Source organism: Lontra canadensis, unplaced genomic scaffold (genome assembly GCF_010015895.1).
Source record: "Lontra canadensis isolate GAN:19392208 unplaced genomic scaffold, GSC_riverotter_1.0 scaffold8, whole genome shotgun sequence".
Lineage (NCBI taxonomy): Eukaryota > Metazoa > Chordata > Mammalia > Carnivora > Mustelidae > Lontra > Lontra canadensis.
Genome location: NW_022631002.1, coordinates 6,254,727 through 6,270,105, shown reverse-complemented (window position 1 = coordinate 6,270,105; position 15,379 = coordinate 6,254,727). Strand labels below are relative to the sequence as shown.

General features: G+C 51.3%; 1 protein-coding gene across 2 annotated transcripts in view; it reads left to right on the top strand.

The window, feature by feature from the left end:
• PLCG2 (phospholipase C gamma 2) overlaps positions 1 to 15,379 on the top strand; it is a 142,219-nt gene that overhangs the window by 70,605 nt on the left and 56,235 nt on the right. For both annotated transcript variants that reach the window (XM_032853885.1, XM_032853886.1), the window contains exons 8-14: positions 2,036 to 2,079; positions 4,161 to 4,233; positions 8,238 to 8,339; positions 9,376 to 9,494; positions 11,189 to 11,274; positions 12,654 to 12,774; positions 13,083 to 13,251. In XM_032853885.1, coding sequence (XP_032709776.1) covers positions 2,036 to 2,079; positions 4,161 to 4,233; positions 8,238 to 8,339; positions 9,376 to 9,494; positions 11,189 to 11,274; positions 12,654 to 12,774; positions 13,083 to 13,251 — 714 coding nt within the window. The remainder of the gene's footprint in view (positions 1 to 2,035; positions 2,080 to 4,160; positions 4,234 to 8,237; positions 8,340 to 9,375; positions 9,495 to 11,188; positions 11,275 to 12,653; positions 12,775 to 13,082; positions 13,252 to 15,379) is intronic.

Genomic DNA, 15,379 nt, shown 5'->3' with positions numbered 1-15,379 from the left:
TGACCCCCACTGCCACGCCTGCCCTGTTCCACTGCATCTTTGAATTCTGCTTGTGTTTGTGCAAGTGGTGAGCCTTTCTGCTTTCAGTCCTTTTCCTGCCCTGCTCTGTACCCTGAGGGGTGGGGGTGGGACGAATCCCCAAAACACATTCCCACGTGCTTCTGCCAGCAGGGTCAGCCAATGGGGTGATTGGGATGGAGATCCAGGCATAGGAGAGGGGAAGCTGGGGTGTTTCTCCCCATGTTTTCTGGCTCTGGAAGCATCTGTGCAGTAAGGGCACCTCCTTTGTCCCAGCTGTCCACCTGGCTGAAATGGGGTGGGGCTTTTTTGTGCTTCATTGAAAAGAAGGGGTTTTCTCCAGGTGTAAAGAGACCAGTATCAGGGTTTGGGTTTGGAAGGGATCTGGCTTTAAACACTAGGTTGGTCTAGGATCTAAGTGGCAAATAAGTCCAGATCTCAAAGAGCATGCCTCAAGTCCCGCTCTTTCTCTCTCTCTCTCTCTCTTTTTTTTTAAATAAAGAAATGGCTATGCTATAAATTACACGTAAATAGAAGGAAGTACTTCTGAGTTTTTCTAAAAGAGTGGCTCTTAACCTTAACCTTTCTGGGTGACCTATTTCTTTGAGATGTCAATTAAAGCTGTAGGTCATCTTTCCAGGGGGAAAAAAAAGCGCATACGTGCAGAGACTTACACAGATCTCCTGATGCTTCCTGGGGGCCTGGAGGTACCTTTTCTAGAAGTTTGCTTTTCCACGTGTCATCCTGGACTCCACGCAGCTTGGCAAGAGGACCGGGGAGGCCAGAGCAGGGGAGCTGTTTACATCATTAACTGCTTGTAATATTCCAGTGGCTGCATTTCCATTTGTGCCCTAATTTTTTTTCTTTGAGATTTTATTTATTTATTTATTTGAAGAGACAGTGCGTGCATGCGCACGAGCCAGGGAGAGGGGCAGAGGGAGAGGGAGAAGCTGGCTCTCCACTGAGCACAGGGCCCTGACTCTGAGCCCAGGCTCCATCTGGGGACTCCCAGGATCATGACCTGAGCCGAAAGCAGACGCTTAACTGACACAGCCCCCCAGGGACCCCTGTGCCCTGCATTTTTCCGAAAGCTTATCCAATCACAGACTCAATGAAAGACCATTTAAGTGTTGCTACCTAACCAGGAGCAGACACAGTATGAGTGTGTTTGCCTGTGTGTGTGCATGTGCACCTGCGTGTGTAAGGTGCTTGGCTGCTGAGTTGTCTCCGTGGAAGCTGGCAGGAGGGCTACCGCGGGCTTCCTGGTGGAGGAGCTCTCCATCGCGACATCCATGGTGAGAGCAGCAGGCTGTGAAGAGCAGGATCAAGGCTGTTCAGTATTTCTTTCTTGCTCTTGAATTTGAAGATGAAAACTTAGCTCAGAAATTTACAGACTTGAAATGCAACAGTGAAGGTGTGGAAAGGGTTGCGCGTTCTCTGGTGGAGGTGCTGGTCGGGATGTCGTTTGGAGAGCAGCGCCGTGAATGTATCCGAGTTAATGTGCACACCCCCTACCCGCCCAGGTGCTTCCCAGTCTAGGATTCTGCCCGATGGAAACATTTGTGCAGCTGGACACAAATGTTGTTTATGGACGTCCTTTGTAATACTGAACGCAAGGGCAGAAAATCCGTGATGTACATATTATGGAAAATGGGGTTTTCAAAGTAGTGAGGTAAGACTGTTTGAGGTTGCAGAATAATATAGACCCCTTAGAGCAAACAGCTGAAAGTTTAGAGACATGGATATAATATAAGATGTAATTAAACGACTATCCATCAAGCACATTCTAGAAGGAAACCTACCAAATTACCGAGGTTGATAGCTTCTCAGGAATAAGACTAAGAAGAGAGTGAGGAAGGCGACTCCCTTTTGTTGATGAGTTTCTCTCGTGTTTGCCTATTTATAGTTCATACCAATTATAATTTTTTAATTAAAAAAACATTCATTTGCATTGAGCGGCTCGCCTTGTCTAATGTTCTTATTTTTTTTATGTGTTTTTCTTTGTTTTATATTTCAGATTCTTGATGAATTCAAAAAAGATTCTTCTGTGTTCATCTTGGGGTGAGGCATCTCTTCTGGGGTCATGTTCAGGGTGGCTGTGCTGGGAACAGGTGCCCACGTGGGCCCTCCTAGTTGGGCCAGCTGTGCCAAGAGGGCCGCCTCTGCGGGCAGCCACTGGTCTGCACTGGGACACAGTCTCCTACTGGGGAGTTGTCTTTCCTGAGCCTGTGGCATGGATAAACAGGAACAGCAAAGGGGTTTGTGGCATGGTAGGAGGGTGGCCCAGAAGGTTCTATAGAGAAGCACGTATGCTTGAGGACTTGCTTTCCCAGAAAGGAGTTTGGGAAATTCCTGGTTAAGCAGGCTCAAGTGAAGTAAAATGTGTTGACACATATAAAGTGCTTGATGCAGTGTGTGGGATGGCAAAGGGCTTGTGAATAATGACAGTGGTATTATTATTACAGTGTAAGTGTTGCAGGACTTGTCAGGACCTTTATTGTTCTTATCCCCCCACCCCAAGATTGATTTATTATTTTAGAGGGTGTGAGTGAGCTGGCAGAGGTTTAGAGCGTGAAGAGAGAGAATCCCAAGCAGACTCCGTGCTGAGCTCAGAGCCCAACACAGGGCTCGTTCTCAAAACCCTGAGATCATGACCTGAGTCAAAACCAAGAGGCAGATGCTCAGCTGACTGAGCCACCCATGCGCCCCAGGACCTTTACTGTTGGTACTTATTCCCCGAGTGTGGGATAAATGAAGTGTTCTGTGTTTCCCAAGGCTGTCTGCCTGGGAGGAATGTTTGCCCTGGAGCTAATAGCACATAGAGGGGTGTGAGGCATACTGACCTGGGCCTGCTTTTCCAAACCGGCCCTCATTGATGAGGACACTCTGGCAGCTGATCCTTCTGTCCCTTTCTAAACCAGAAACCTCAAGACTGCAAAGTCCATGTGAAACAGATGTGATTTTTGTGCGGTATTTTAAGGAAAAGTTAGTGTTAGACCATGAGGCTGGTTAGCAAAGAAGGTCACAGATCCATACAAATCCTAATTAAACACCAAAGCCTTTGAACCCTGAGTGTTTAGTCAAGGGAACAGCTAAAAGTGTGTTTTATCTCGTATATTTAAAAAGACCCCCCCAACACACACACACACACACACACACACACACACACACACACACACACACTCTGACACCTTGTGAATGGTCAGGGTAAAGTACAGATTTCCCTGGAAAGCTCTGTTCTATGGAAACACTTTCCATAGAGACTAAGGTTGCTGGTCCTGTGAGGTCCCAGTGTTTCAGTAACCCAGAGCAGCCTCTACCCCGAGGCCATCTGTCACCAGGCTGCTGGCCAGGGTGGAGTGTCCCTGTATTCACATGAAGGGTTCCCTCCTCTCAAACAGTAAATCATCCTGACAGGGGGCCTCTGCCTGCCCCAAAGCCCGTGTTGTGCATCTTCAGGTCGAGTCTACCCATCTGTCCAGAATCTGGGGGGACTTCATCTGACCCCCCACTCCTGCTTCAGAGTCCTTAGTGGCTGAACAAAGTCTGCATCGTGGCCTCTGAGGAGACCCTCTGACGGGCCCTGTTCACTTCTCCAGAGTTGGCTTCCCCGAGACTCTGTCCACATCCAGCCCTACCCAAGCCTTTGCGGTGTGGCTCAGGCCTGCCCCCTGCACTGCTCTCTCCTTGCACTCCTGCCTCTTTCCACCTTCTGTTGTTCATTTTTTTGGCCTTTGCATACCTGCTTCCGTTTGCCTAAGACCCTTTTTACCTCCTGTTGAGTCCCTCTCATTCTCTGACTCCCTCAGCTGCCGCGTCCTCCAGAAAGCCTCCCTCGGCCCTCCAGGTCTCGATCTGGCCCCCCTCTTTCCACTGTCACCTCCTCTCCTTATTGTACTGTCCCCCGAGGCCACACTCCCGGAGGCTCTCTGTAGATCCCAGAGCACGCCGGTAGCCCTGGGAGCAGCAAAAGGCGGATTCTGGGCCCCCTCCCAGGTTGGGGCGTCACGGCCCCTCCTTGCATCCTCTGAGGTCGGGGGTGTAGTGTCTGTCACCTTGTGTCCCCAGAGCCTCGCAGGGTGTTTGGTGGCAGCTTCTGTAGTTGTGTTCTGTCTAAACACCCTCCTTTTCCCCGAGGACAGCAACACTGACCGGCCGGACGCCTCCGCTGTTTACCTGCACGACTTCCAGCGCTTTCTCTTACACGAGCAGCAGGTGAGAGGCGCGTCTCCCCTTCTCCCCAGCTGCCACCTCACCTGTGATTGTCTGAAACACGGGGGCTCCCTGTCCAGGGCCACCTAGGTGTCTCAGACTCTGGAAAGAGAACAGCCTCATCTGGGCCCCTTTCCCAGGCGCAGACCGAGGAAGGGGAGAGCAAGAGCCGCCCAGGGTCCGGGGGTGGTGTGTCCCCCAACCAGCTGGCGTCTGTTCCTCCTCCCGGCATGTCGCATGTGTCCCTTTCCTGGAAGCCTTCCCTGGTTGATGGGAAGATGGGACCTGGCAGACGAGCCTGCCAGGTCCTCTAGGGGATAAGACAGCCCTGCTGTCCTTTAGCAAATGACACATGGGGGAATGTCCCGGCGTGTTTGTGGACAGACTGGTGGCAGAGTAAAGGGGCTTTGTGTTGGGGTGGTGGTTTTCCATCAGAGTGGCTCTACCCAACGGCATACTGGCCATGTCTGGAGCCATGTTTGGTCGTCACAGCTGGGCGGGCTAGTGGCACGTAGTGAGTGGAGGCCCTGGGCGCTGCTCCACATTCTGAAATGCACGGGACAGCCTCCCCTGTCAAGGGATTACCCAGCGCCCGAAGGTCAATACGGTTGCGGTTGAGAAACTCCGCAGTTCAACTAAGAGAAACCTGAGATCTTCTTACTAGCTGTGTGACCTCAAGCGGGTGGTTTGACCTTTCTGCTCCCCAGTTTCCTCTGTAAATGGGGCCGGGAGCCCTGCTTCCCAGAATTCATCAGAGGGTAATGATCTCTGTCTGTGAGTTTGTATATGTGCATATTCACGTATTTAAATTTTTTATGGGTTTTGCTGGAGTTGTCTTTGCCTTTTTTTTCCTCCTAATTTCATTTTTTTATTTTGTTACTTTTTTTTTTTTACAGACTTTATATTTTTAGAGCTGTTTTAGGTTCATAGCAATATTTAGTTCATTTACTTTTCCAAAAACTCCGTATTGCAGACCATCTCAGACACAGGAGCAGACAGGCTGGCATCCCGGGTCACCGTGTACCCGTCACTTAGATGAAGAAATGATGAACGTGTTTCCGGTTTTATTTCACCTGTCCTCCATCTCCACACCTGGCTGCCTCCTGCCCTCCCCGCTCTTCTTCATTTACTTCCCCTTCTTCTTCATTGTTGCTGGAATATTCTAAAGCAAACCCAGGCTGGATCATTTCATTTATAAATGCTTCATTGTGTCTCTCGTAAAGATACAAACTTTTTTTTTTTTTTTTAACGAAACATAACCACAGTAGTCCTGTCCTCCCACCAACACTACCTTCTTAATGTTACCCAATGCATATCCCACATTCAGATTTCATTGATTGTAGAGAAAATAATGAACAGAGACATATGCTTTGCACAAGGTCAGCCACGTGGAGGCCCAGACAAAGGCGGTAGCTGCTACGGTGCCTGATGAGTGAGGACTGAGGAGACGGAGAGGCCATGCTTTCCCCATGTGGGCTTGAACCAGAGTGACCAAGAGAGGGCTTGTGTGTGCCCCCTGAGACGAGAGCTAAAATGGTGTGCACTGAAGGGGCAAACACACAGTCTGGGCACCTTACATGCTGGGTACTGGGCTCCTGGTGGCCTAAAGCAGAGAGGGGCACATGCTTTTCTTTTTTCCTTTTTTTTTTTTTTTTTTTAAGATTTTATTTATTTGTCAGAAAAAGAGAGCATGCACAAGTTGGAGGGAGAAGCAGGCTCCCTGCCAAGCAAGGCTCCCAATGCAGGATTCGATCCCAGGACCCTGGGATCATGACCTGAGCTGAAGGAAGATGCTTTACTGACTGAGCCACCCAGGGGCCAGCAATATGCAATTCAAACAAAAACTTTGAGGGGAAAAAATTTATATACTCTGATGAAATAATTGCCCTTCTAGGAACTTGTCCTATAGAAGTAGTGGCAGAATCTTTAACAGAAATGAAAACTTGGAAGTGACTTCAAAGTTCCCACTGGTGGACTAGTTAAAGGTACCACAGCCCAGCCCTAGAGCAGGTAAAAGGAAGACTCCAGAATTGATGTCCCTGGGTTGGCCTCGGGCTCATGGTCAGGTCTTGGTCAATGGCTGAAGTCTCTGTTTCTCCACTTATGCAATGTGGAGAGTCCTACGTACCTCCTGGGGGTGTGGGAGTTCAAAATGAGCCACATTGTGATAAAGGTTTACCATGGAGCCTGGCATGTAGTCTGTGCCCAGTGCTGCTGGCACTTGACCCTGCACCAAGTAGGTAGATCTTTTTTTTTTTTTTTTTTTTTTTTTTAAACCCCCAGAATATTGGTATTTGAAGCTCCTTTAGGTAGAAAATTTCTTTATTCCCAGCCAGGCTAGTTCCAGGTTACACGGGCTAAGCACCCCTATTTTTTAATAAATGCAAAAGCTTTGTAGGAGAAGGAAGGAGGAAACCCCTGGCTTCTGGCGGGCATCAAGGGCCGGGGAGGCGCTTGCATTAGGGAGCCAAGATTTGGGTTTCGTGTTCTCGTATTCAAAGATCGTGACACCTCACGGGCGGATAAACTGGCTTCTCCCCAGCCTCCTGGCTGTTTTGTGTCCCTATCCAGGTAGATTTGCAAGGGTCAACAGCAGAGGCTCAGTGTGGATCTGCGACCCACGCACCGTTTCTCACCACCTCATTTGCCTCTGTCCTCACGCCTTTGTTTCTCTCTGACATCCTGGTCTAACCCTTCCCATCCAAGCACACATGGATGTGGTAGCACATTTGCTTTTGTCATCCTGGAAGGCCAAGGTTTTAGAATATTCAGAATCCATAAAACATGAGTCAAAGGTGACTACTCTCTGTGCCAGGTTTCATCTTTGTGCCTATGAATATATGGGCTTTTAGGAATTAAGAGTAGAGTTAGTTTATGCTGTGCGTTCTTTTTCTAACGGGCTCCTGCGTGTCTAAGCTCCAGAAGCTGTTCTTGACCTGCTGAATGTGTGTCTCAGACATTATCCAAAACTCTGAGCAGCATGACTTGGCTGACTCTTTTTTGACAAACTTTTTTTTTTTAAATTATTTATTTATTTATTTGACAGAGAGAGAGAGAGAGAGAGAGATCACAAGTAGGCAGAGCGGCAGGCAGAGAGAGGGGGAAGCAGGCTCCCCACTGAGTAGAGAGCCTGACATGGGGCTCGATCCCAGGACCCTGAGATCATGACCTGAGCTGAAGGCAGAGGTTCAACCCACTGAGCCACCCAGGCGCCCCGACTTGGCTGACTCTTTGAAAAGAGGACACACTACATGTCCGTTGATTTGGAGCCCTCAGTCTGCTCCTTACTAGTTGTGTGAACTTGGGATTGTCCCGTAACATCCTGAGTTTCTGTTTCCTCCTCTTTCCAATGACGACACACGACCTGCAGAGTCACATGGACTAACCGAGGTGACTGTCCAAGGAGAAGGATGGTTTGAGCCAGCTGCCGGGATCGGAGCAGTGTCTGTATGCCAGAGGCTGGGTTAAATCCATAACCCTGTTTCACACGGTCTTACACAGAAACCGCAGCTAGGAAGTATTCTCATGTAACAGATGAGGGGCACAGGAGGGGGTGTAGCTGGCCAGGGTCAGCCAAGTGGGTAGCCGGGCAGTCTGACCTGTGTTCAGTGGCCTCTTCATGCCAGTAAATGTAAAGAGCCGGCAGAGGGCAGGAGCTGGCAAACTCTGGTCGGGGCCAAATCCGGCCCACCACCGGCTTTTTGTAAATAAAGCTTTATTGGAACACAGCCATGCCAATTTGTGTATGTTTTGTCTATGGTGCTTTTTGCAGTACAAGAGCAGAAATTTGAGTGGCCGTGACCCAAAGACTAAATTATTCAACCCTTTGGTCCTTTATAGAAGGTATTTGTGAGGTATAGAGTCACACGTGGTAGGTGGCACTTGATCGCATATGAATCTGAAATAGGTTGATATTTTGGTCTTTGATGGAAACCGGATCCTGAGAGAGGAAGGGTTTTGCCGGTCCTCCTTCTGATGATCTCTTGTTCTCTTTCTGTCACTCAAAGGAGCTTTGGGCTCAGGATCTGAACAAAGTCCGAGAGCGGATGACTAAGTTCATCGATGACACCATGAGGGAGACTGCCGAGCCCTTCTTGTTTGTCGATGAGGTGAGTGGGCTCCTTGTCAACTCGGCTTATCTTTTTGACTCACGTCTGTGACCTCTGGAGTTTATTTTTCCAGTTCTCTTCCCTTAGAGGGCTTTGCTGTCATCTGCCCCCCAACTGACTCTATTGGTTGAGAGCTGGTTTTCTTCTAAGTTCTGAGTTACCGCCTTCTGTCTTGCTCATCTTTCTCTACTGGGCCTGTGTGTCCTGGGGGGGTTCTTGGCTCTGCCCACCAGACAACGTCTGCCGCCAGGGAGTGTCTCACAACGCAAACATGGCGACCAGACTGAAAAGCCGATGGGACGTCTGCGTCTGCCCCGGGTGAAGCAGCTGGGGAGGTGGGGCTGAGAGGAGGACTGGGGTACTCCTGCCTCGCGGAAGGCTGTTTCCAGGCAGCAGAGTGTAGCCCTGTGCCACTCAGTCCGATTTTTTTTTTTTTTTTTGAGTGAGGTATTGGGATAGGAAATTTCCTGTCTTTTCCATGTTAGGATACTGGTTATATTCTTTTTTTTTTTTTTTTTAAAGATTTTATTTATTTATTTGACAGAGATCACAAGTAGAGAGGTAGACAGAGAGAGGGGGGAAGCAGGCTCCCTGCCAAGCAGACAGCCCAACGTGGGGCTCGATCCCAGGACCCTGAGATCAGGACCTGAGCCGAAGGCAGAGGTTTAACCCACTGAGCCACCCAAGTGCCCCTACTGGTGATATTCTTTTGCTTTAAGTTGGGCGGTGAGCTTACAAATATTCATGGTATTACTATGTCTTAAATCTTATGCACGGGAGGCAGGTACGTTTGTAGTATCCACTATTTCCGGATTCGCATTACAAAGGGAAACATCACACGGGTGAGTGAAGGGTGTCTATCCTGTTGTGATCTGAGCCTTCTGCCTTACGAATCTGGGTACCTGAGGCCAGGAGACCTTCCTCTGAGTTCCCGAATCAGAGCTGCCATCTCCCGGTATTGGCCAAGACCAGAAAGATCCAGGCCCCACCCGTCCTCATCACTCTCATGACAGTCTTGCCTCTGTGACTCTCCCAGTTCCTCACGTACCTCTTTTCGCGGGAGAACAGCATCTGGGATGAGAAGTACGACGTGGTGGACATGCAGGACATGAACAACCCCTTGTCCCATTACTGGATTTCCTCTTCGCATAACACGTGAGTTTCTTGGTGAGCCTGTGACGGGCTGAGGGGCCGGGGGGTGGGGCGCCAGCACCCTGCTCCGGGGAGGCGTGTGGGAGCAGGCAGAGTCCAAGGCCATGCTGCTCAGACTAGGATGTACAAAAGCTTCTGGAAGGGATGTGGGAATGTACCCCCACGTTTCCCAGTTGGTATTTGCATTAATCATGTTTTATCCTATGACCCTAAAAAGCAAGTTGGCAAAGCTGGTTTTCATGGACATCTCTGGGTAGCCACAGCAAAGCAATGAATGAGTTATTGAACTGGTACTTACTGAGTGTGTTCCCTGTGCCTGCTGGGTATGGGGGGTATAGCAGGGGAGACAGCAGGAGCAGCCCTGTCCTTGGGTACTCGGAGGGGAAAGGCCTCCCTTGTTTTGTTTTGTTTTGTGTTAAAGATTTATTTATCAGTTTTTGAGAGAGAGAAAGAGAGAGAGTACAAGCCCATCAATTGGGGGAGAGGCAGAGGGAGAGGGAGACAAGCAGACTCCCTGCCAAGCATGGAGCCCTGTGCGGGGCCAATCTCAGGACCCCAAGATCATGAGCCAAAACCAAGAGTCATACACCCAACCAGTTGAGCCATCCAGGCGCCCCCAAAGCCTCCTTTTACTCAAGGATGAACAGGAGTTGCTGAGAGAAGTACAGGTGGTGAGGCAAGGAGGAGCCACACGTGCAAAGACCCGGGGGCAGGAGGAGCCAAGGGGATCTGTTAAGATTATTAGATTGTACAATCCAGGAGGGTGAGTGGCAGGAGAGGAGGACAGCAGTTCTGCTTGAGTGGAACCTTTAAAATCACAGCAAAGGGCACTTGGCAATAGGAGCCACTGATAGCTTCGAAGTCAGAGAGCAACACATTCAAATTTACATTTTATTATCCCGATTATCCCAATTGCAAAAGAGAGGGGAGACTGGAAGGGAGAAGTTGCACTCAGGTTCCCCTGTGTAGTCAGCTTGTGAGGTGAGAGGGTGAAAATCTTGGGGCCTTGCCATCTGGAGAGTGGCAGACTGGTACCTTCCCATGTGTCACTGCAGGCAGGAGTCGGAAGGCATTTTGGAAGGTGATGTCTTCTTAGGGGCAAGCTGATTGTTTGCCATGGCCGTTGGCTTAGAGTGCTAATGCTACCAAACCCAGAGGACAGTGAAGGAACGTGAACTCTTGAAAGGGGTGTGGGGCACGGACATGGGGAGGAGGAAAGTGCATACAAATATGCATTTTTATGTCAGTTTTGGTGGACACAGTTCAAAGCATAGTGAATTCCAGCAATCGTTGTTCAAGACCTGTGTCTGGCCTGGAGCCCTGGTACCACAATGGTGGCCCATCATTGGACTAAGGGCCTCCTAGCGGGCACCGTGGTGGTGGGGCATGGGGGGTGATAGTAGGGTCTTTAAATGATTGCCATAAGTCAGTGTCACTCCTGATACCCCTGGACCAACTTCTCCTCCAAAGAATATATAGTCTTGACCCTACCTTTGTTCACGTCCTGTGACTGGCCTGGAGCCCAAGACTTGTGCCCAGGGTGGCCACACGTTTGCTTGTGTCTGGCCCAGATCCTAATCATGGATCTTTCTAGACAGGAAGAATTCAGGATGTTGGGCACTTGGGCTGAGGAGTTCCCCAAGATGCCCCAGGGTGTGGGCCTGTCCCCTCCATGGCCATAGCGTCCTCTCCCTCAGGTACCTCACCGGCGACCAGCTGCGGAGCGAGTCGTCCACAGAAGCTTACATCCGCTGCCTGCGGGCGGGCTGCCGCTGCATTGAGCGTGAGTGCTGCTCGCCCGGGGTGGGGGGTACTCGGGGTGACTGGAGCTCTGCCGTGTCCCTGCTTGATGCTCCCGTTGTCTGAAAGGCCTGAGTCGTGTGGGTGACGGGGACAGGCCACAGGAGGACCCAGGTACCCGTAGCCTCTGGGGGCAGGGGATGCGGTCACTAAATGCCAGCCGCCGTTCCCCAGAGGGTCTCCCCGCAGGACGAGCCTGGCCGGACTGGAGTGGGAAACCCTGGGGCGGCGGCCCGGGGCCTCTGGAGAGTGTCCTGATGTGGCGGCGGGGCTGGGAGTCTTGGTTAGGCTGCTTTTCTCCTTCAGTTGCCCTCCGGGCTGTTCACGGAGGAAGGCAGGAGCTCTCTGTGTTTCGGCAGCTGGCCCGGCCTTGGATGCCACCTGACTGTTCTTTTCACAGCTGCTCACGGACACCCACAGGCCCTGGACGTGCTCGGGAGCCCGCTGCTTCCTCCCGGCCTGTCTGCACCTGCAAAAGTGTGCAGGTGCCCTGGGCTGAGAAAGGGCCCAGAGCACTGACGGAGGGTGCAGTTTTATCAAACCCATTCCTCAGACCATCAGACTCGAATGGCACTTAATCCTACAGACGGTTGTCTGGTGTATGCCCCCCATCCCAGGAAAAAGCAAGTGTGAAAAAATTAAGTATGAAGCAATCAGCTCCTGGTACCTCTGGGGGTTGAAAATGAGGGGATGTTTACCTGCTACCTAACCTAGTTCTGTTTGAATGTTTTCTTATGAAGCTCAGAAAAATAAGCATCTCCTTGCTCTGTATTATTTCCACTAGCAGAACAAGCAAGCCGAGGGAAATCAGAAACAAATCCCACAGTATAAATCTATTTTTTTAAAAAAGGAAACACAGGGGTGCCTGGGTGGCTCAGTGGGTTAAGCCTCTGCCTTCAGCTCAGGTCATGATCCTGGGGTCCTGGGACCGAGCCCTGCATCGGGCTCTCTTCTCAATGGGGAGCCTGCTTCCCCTTCTCTCTCTCTGCCTGCCTCTCTACCTACTTGTGATCTCTCTCTCTGTCAAATAAATAAATAAAATCTTTAAAAAAATAAAAATAAAAAAGGAAACATTGAAACCAGCTTCTTTGGGATGACTGTATTGGGGATCTTTAAGCAACTACGGTCTTCCCATAACTGCACAAGTAGTGCATGTACACAGGTAACAGGGCTCCTCGTGTTGCCAGCCCCCGAGGGGAGTTCCTGTGTGGCCCCCACATAAGTAAGTGAGCCACTGGGGGCCCGGGGCCAAGCTGGCAGATGTCCACCCCCCCAACCCCCCTCGCAGTGTGGCTGCCGTCAGTGGACTCTCCAGGCAGGGACAGATGGCCCGGTGTCGAGACTACATGTTTCTCCCCTCAGTGGACTGCTGGGACGGGCCCGACGGGAAGCCCATCATCTACCATGGCTGGACACGGACCACCAAGATCAAGTTTGAGGACGTTGTGCAGGCCATCAAAGACCATGCCTTTGTCACCTCCAGGTCAGTTGGCTGATTTCCTGGTGGTTCGTCTTTAAGGGAAAGGTGGACAGACGCCCCTGCCCACCCGCATACGCACCACACACACCCCCACACCTACCTACCTGCCCAGCCTCCATCCTCTGGTCTCGCCCAACAAGTCTTCAGCTGAGTGTTGGCGCCCCCTTCATGCCAAAAGCGCAAGTCCCTCCCTGGTTCTCGAGCTGGGAGGATGCGGGTGCTGGGACACTGGTGCCCTCTGCCGCCGCCACCACCTCCGACCCCGGCCCCACCCCCATCTGCTGGGCTGAGCCCGCTCCTCCGGCACACAGCTTCCCTGTGATCCTGTCCATCGAGGAGCACTGTTGCGTGGAGCAGCAGCGCCACATGGCCCGGGTGTTCAAGGAGGTGTTTGGCGACCAGCTGCTGACGAAGCCCACGGAGGCCAGCGCTGACCAGCTGCCCTCACCCAGCCAGCTGCGGGAGAAGTTCATCATCAAGGTGGGTGGCCTCGGGTGGCCTGGTATTCATTCGGGAGAGCCAGTGGCTCAGAGCACAGGTCCTGTTCCCACTGCCCGGACTCCCACCAGCTCTCCTTACTAACTCCCTGAGCGACCCTGGGCAAGGTCCTTTGACCTAGAGGTGCCTCTGTGTCCCAGTGCAATGTGTGAGATGGACACGGACTGGAGGTGGACAGTTGCCCCAAAAGGCTGTGTGTGCTCATGGCTGAAGGGGGTCTCTTGCCAGCTGCTGGCAAGGGGGAGAGATGAAGGTTCAGCTGTGCCCAAGAGTGCCAGGGATGCCAGGGAGAAGGGTGATGTTTGGGGATCTTTATTACTAAGACGAAGAGACCAGGTATATTGTAGCTTAAAGCACAGAAGAGGTCATATCTTCTTTAAGTGAGGGAGAATGTTCTAGAAGGTTTGAGCTCTGGTCCACAAGGCTGTCAAGGGAACCAGCATCCTCTTATTCTGTAGACCCCCAGAGAATCCATTCAGAATCTGGGGTATGGTAGCATGCGAACTTGGGGGGAAATGTTGCCTCTTTATTTTTATTAACCTGTAACTAAAACTTAACATTTCCTTCCCTTGTGAATATCAGCAACAAGCCACTTGGGGCTTCGTCACCAGCAGAAATCGTAGATAGTTTTATATCGTGTTTACAGTTAGTACAGATATCTCAAAATAATCTTGTCCACATCACTGCTTTGAAATTATGGTGGCTAATCGATTTGATTGTAGATCTTCTATAAAAAGCTAATAAGGAAGCACACCTATTTACATTATAAATATTTAAGGTCTTAATAACTGTATTTCAATATAGTTTGTCTTAAAATTCTGTGCATTGTAAATGTTTTGAGAAACGGGTCTGTCGTCTTCCCCAACTTCAAAGGAGGTCGCTGGCGCAGAAGGGGTGGGGGGTCTGCCCTGGGACGTGGTCCCTGTGTGTGGGGTGGATGGTGGATTGTGGGCCCATTTGAGCATCAGCCTAGAGAAGGGGCAACCTGGACGTGTCCAGGGTCCACGATTTCTGGCAAACAAGTGGGATGTCAGTTCTGTATGTCCCAGCCTGTCCTGCCCTGTGTGTGAGAACTGTCACATGTCCACGGCTCCCACAGAGGCGGCCGAATGTGAAGTCTCCGGTTTAGCCCCTGGCAGAAGGAGAGGGATGGAGTCTGTTGACAGGTGGCAGGTTCGTATGGAAGGACGGACAGGCATTTACCACACAGAGGGGGGCATTGCCTTCAGGTTGGGGGAATAACTCTGTCAACGTGGGGGTGGTGTGAACGGGTGGCACTTTCCCCAGACTGTCACTGGGCCACCCAGATGCCCTGGGAATAATCCCTGCCTGCCAGGAGGTCACTGTCTAGTGGGGAGACAGACCCGTCAACAGAGGAGGGCCAAACGCTGTGAGGGGGCTTTCTCAGAGGTTCATCCGGAGGAGGGCGTGTTCGTGCCCTCACGGTAAAGGCACTAGCGTATCTGGAGGATTTGGCTATGACGCTGGGGCAGTTTTCCCAAGACACCAAGGGAAGCTTCCAGCTTGGGGAAGGCAGGACAGAGAGGCCGCAAGAGCTGGGCCCGGCAGGGCCTGCGGCTTCTCAGGCATTAGGTCCGTGAGGGTGCATTTCCCTGTAGCTCTGTTTTCGTGGGACCAGTCCCTGTGCATCCCCAGAGGTTTTCTGGCTCTTGTTTTAGGGTGTGAGGTCGGGGAGGCCCCATCAGAGCACCCTTTGCCTCCCCATTGGTACTTTGTGGCTCCCTCCTTTTCTGTTTCAGGGATGAGGGCAAGAACAGCGTTGGTGAGCCTGGCTAGGTGTGACAGTAAACGCTATCCAATCTCCTGCAGCCCTGAGGGGTGGCAAATCCCAGCCCCCAGGCCCATTTTCCAGATGGAGACCTTGAGGTCTAGAAGGTGGCTCAGCTGAGTTGCGGTTGGCTCCTTCCCAAGAGGGAGCTCAAGGCCATTCAAAATGACACATGCTGCCTCAGTGTTGACAGGTGGCTTTCATGCCCCTTGGCTGACAGGACCCAGCAGGGGCTGGCGTTAACCCCGTTTCACAGGGGAAGTGACTGAGACCGAGACAAGCTCTCACCCAGCTAGTAAGGCGCTGAATCTGAGCCCCGGT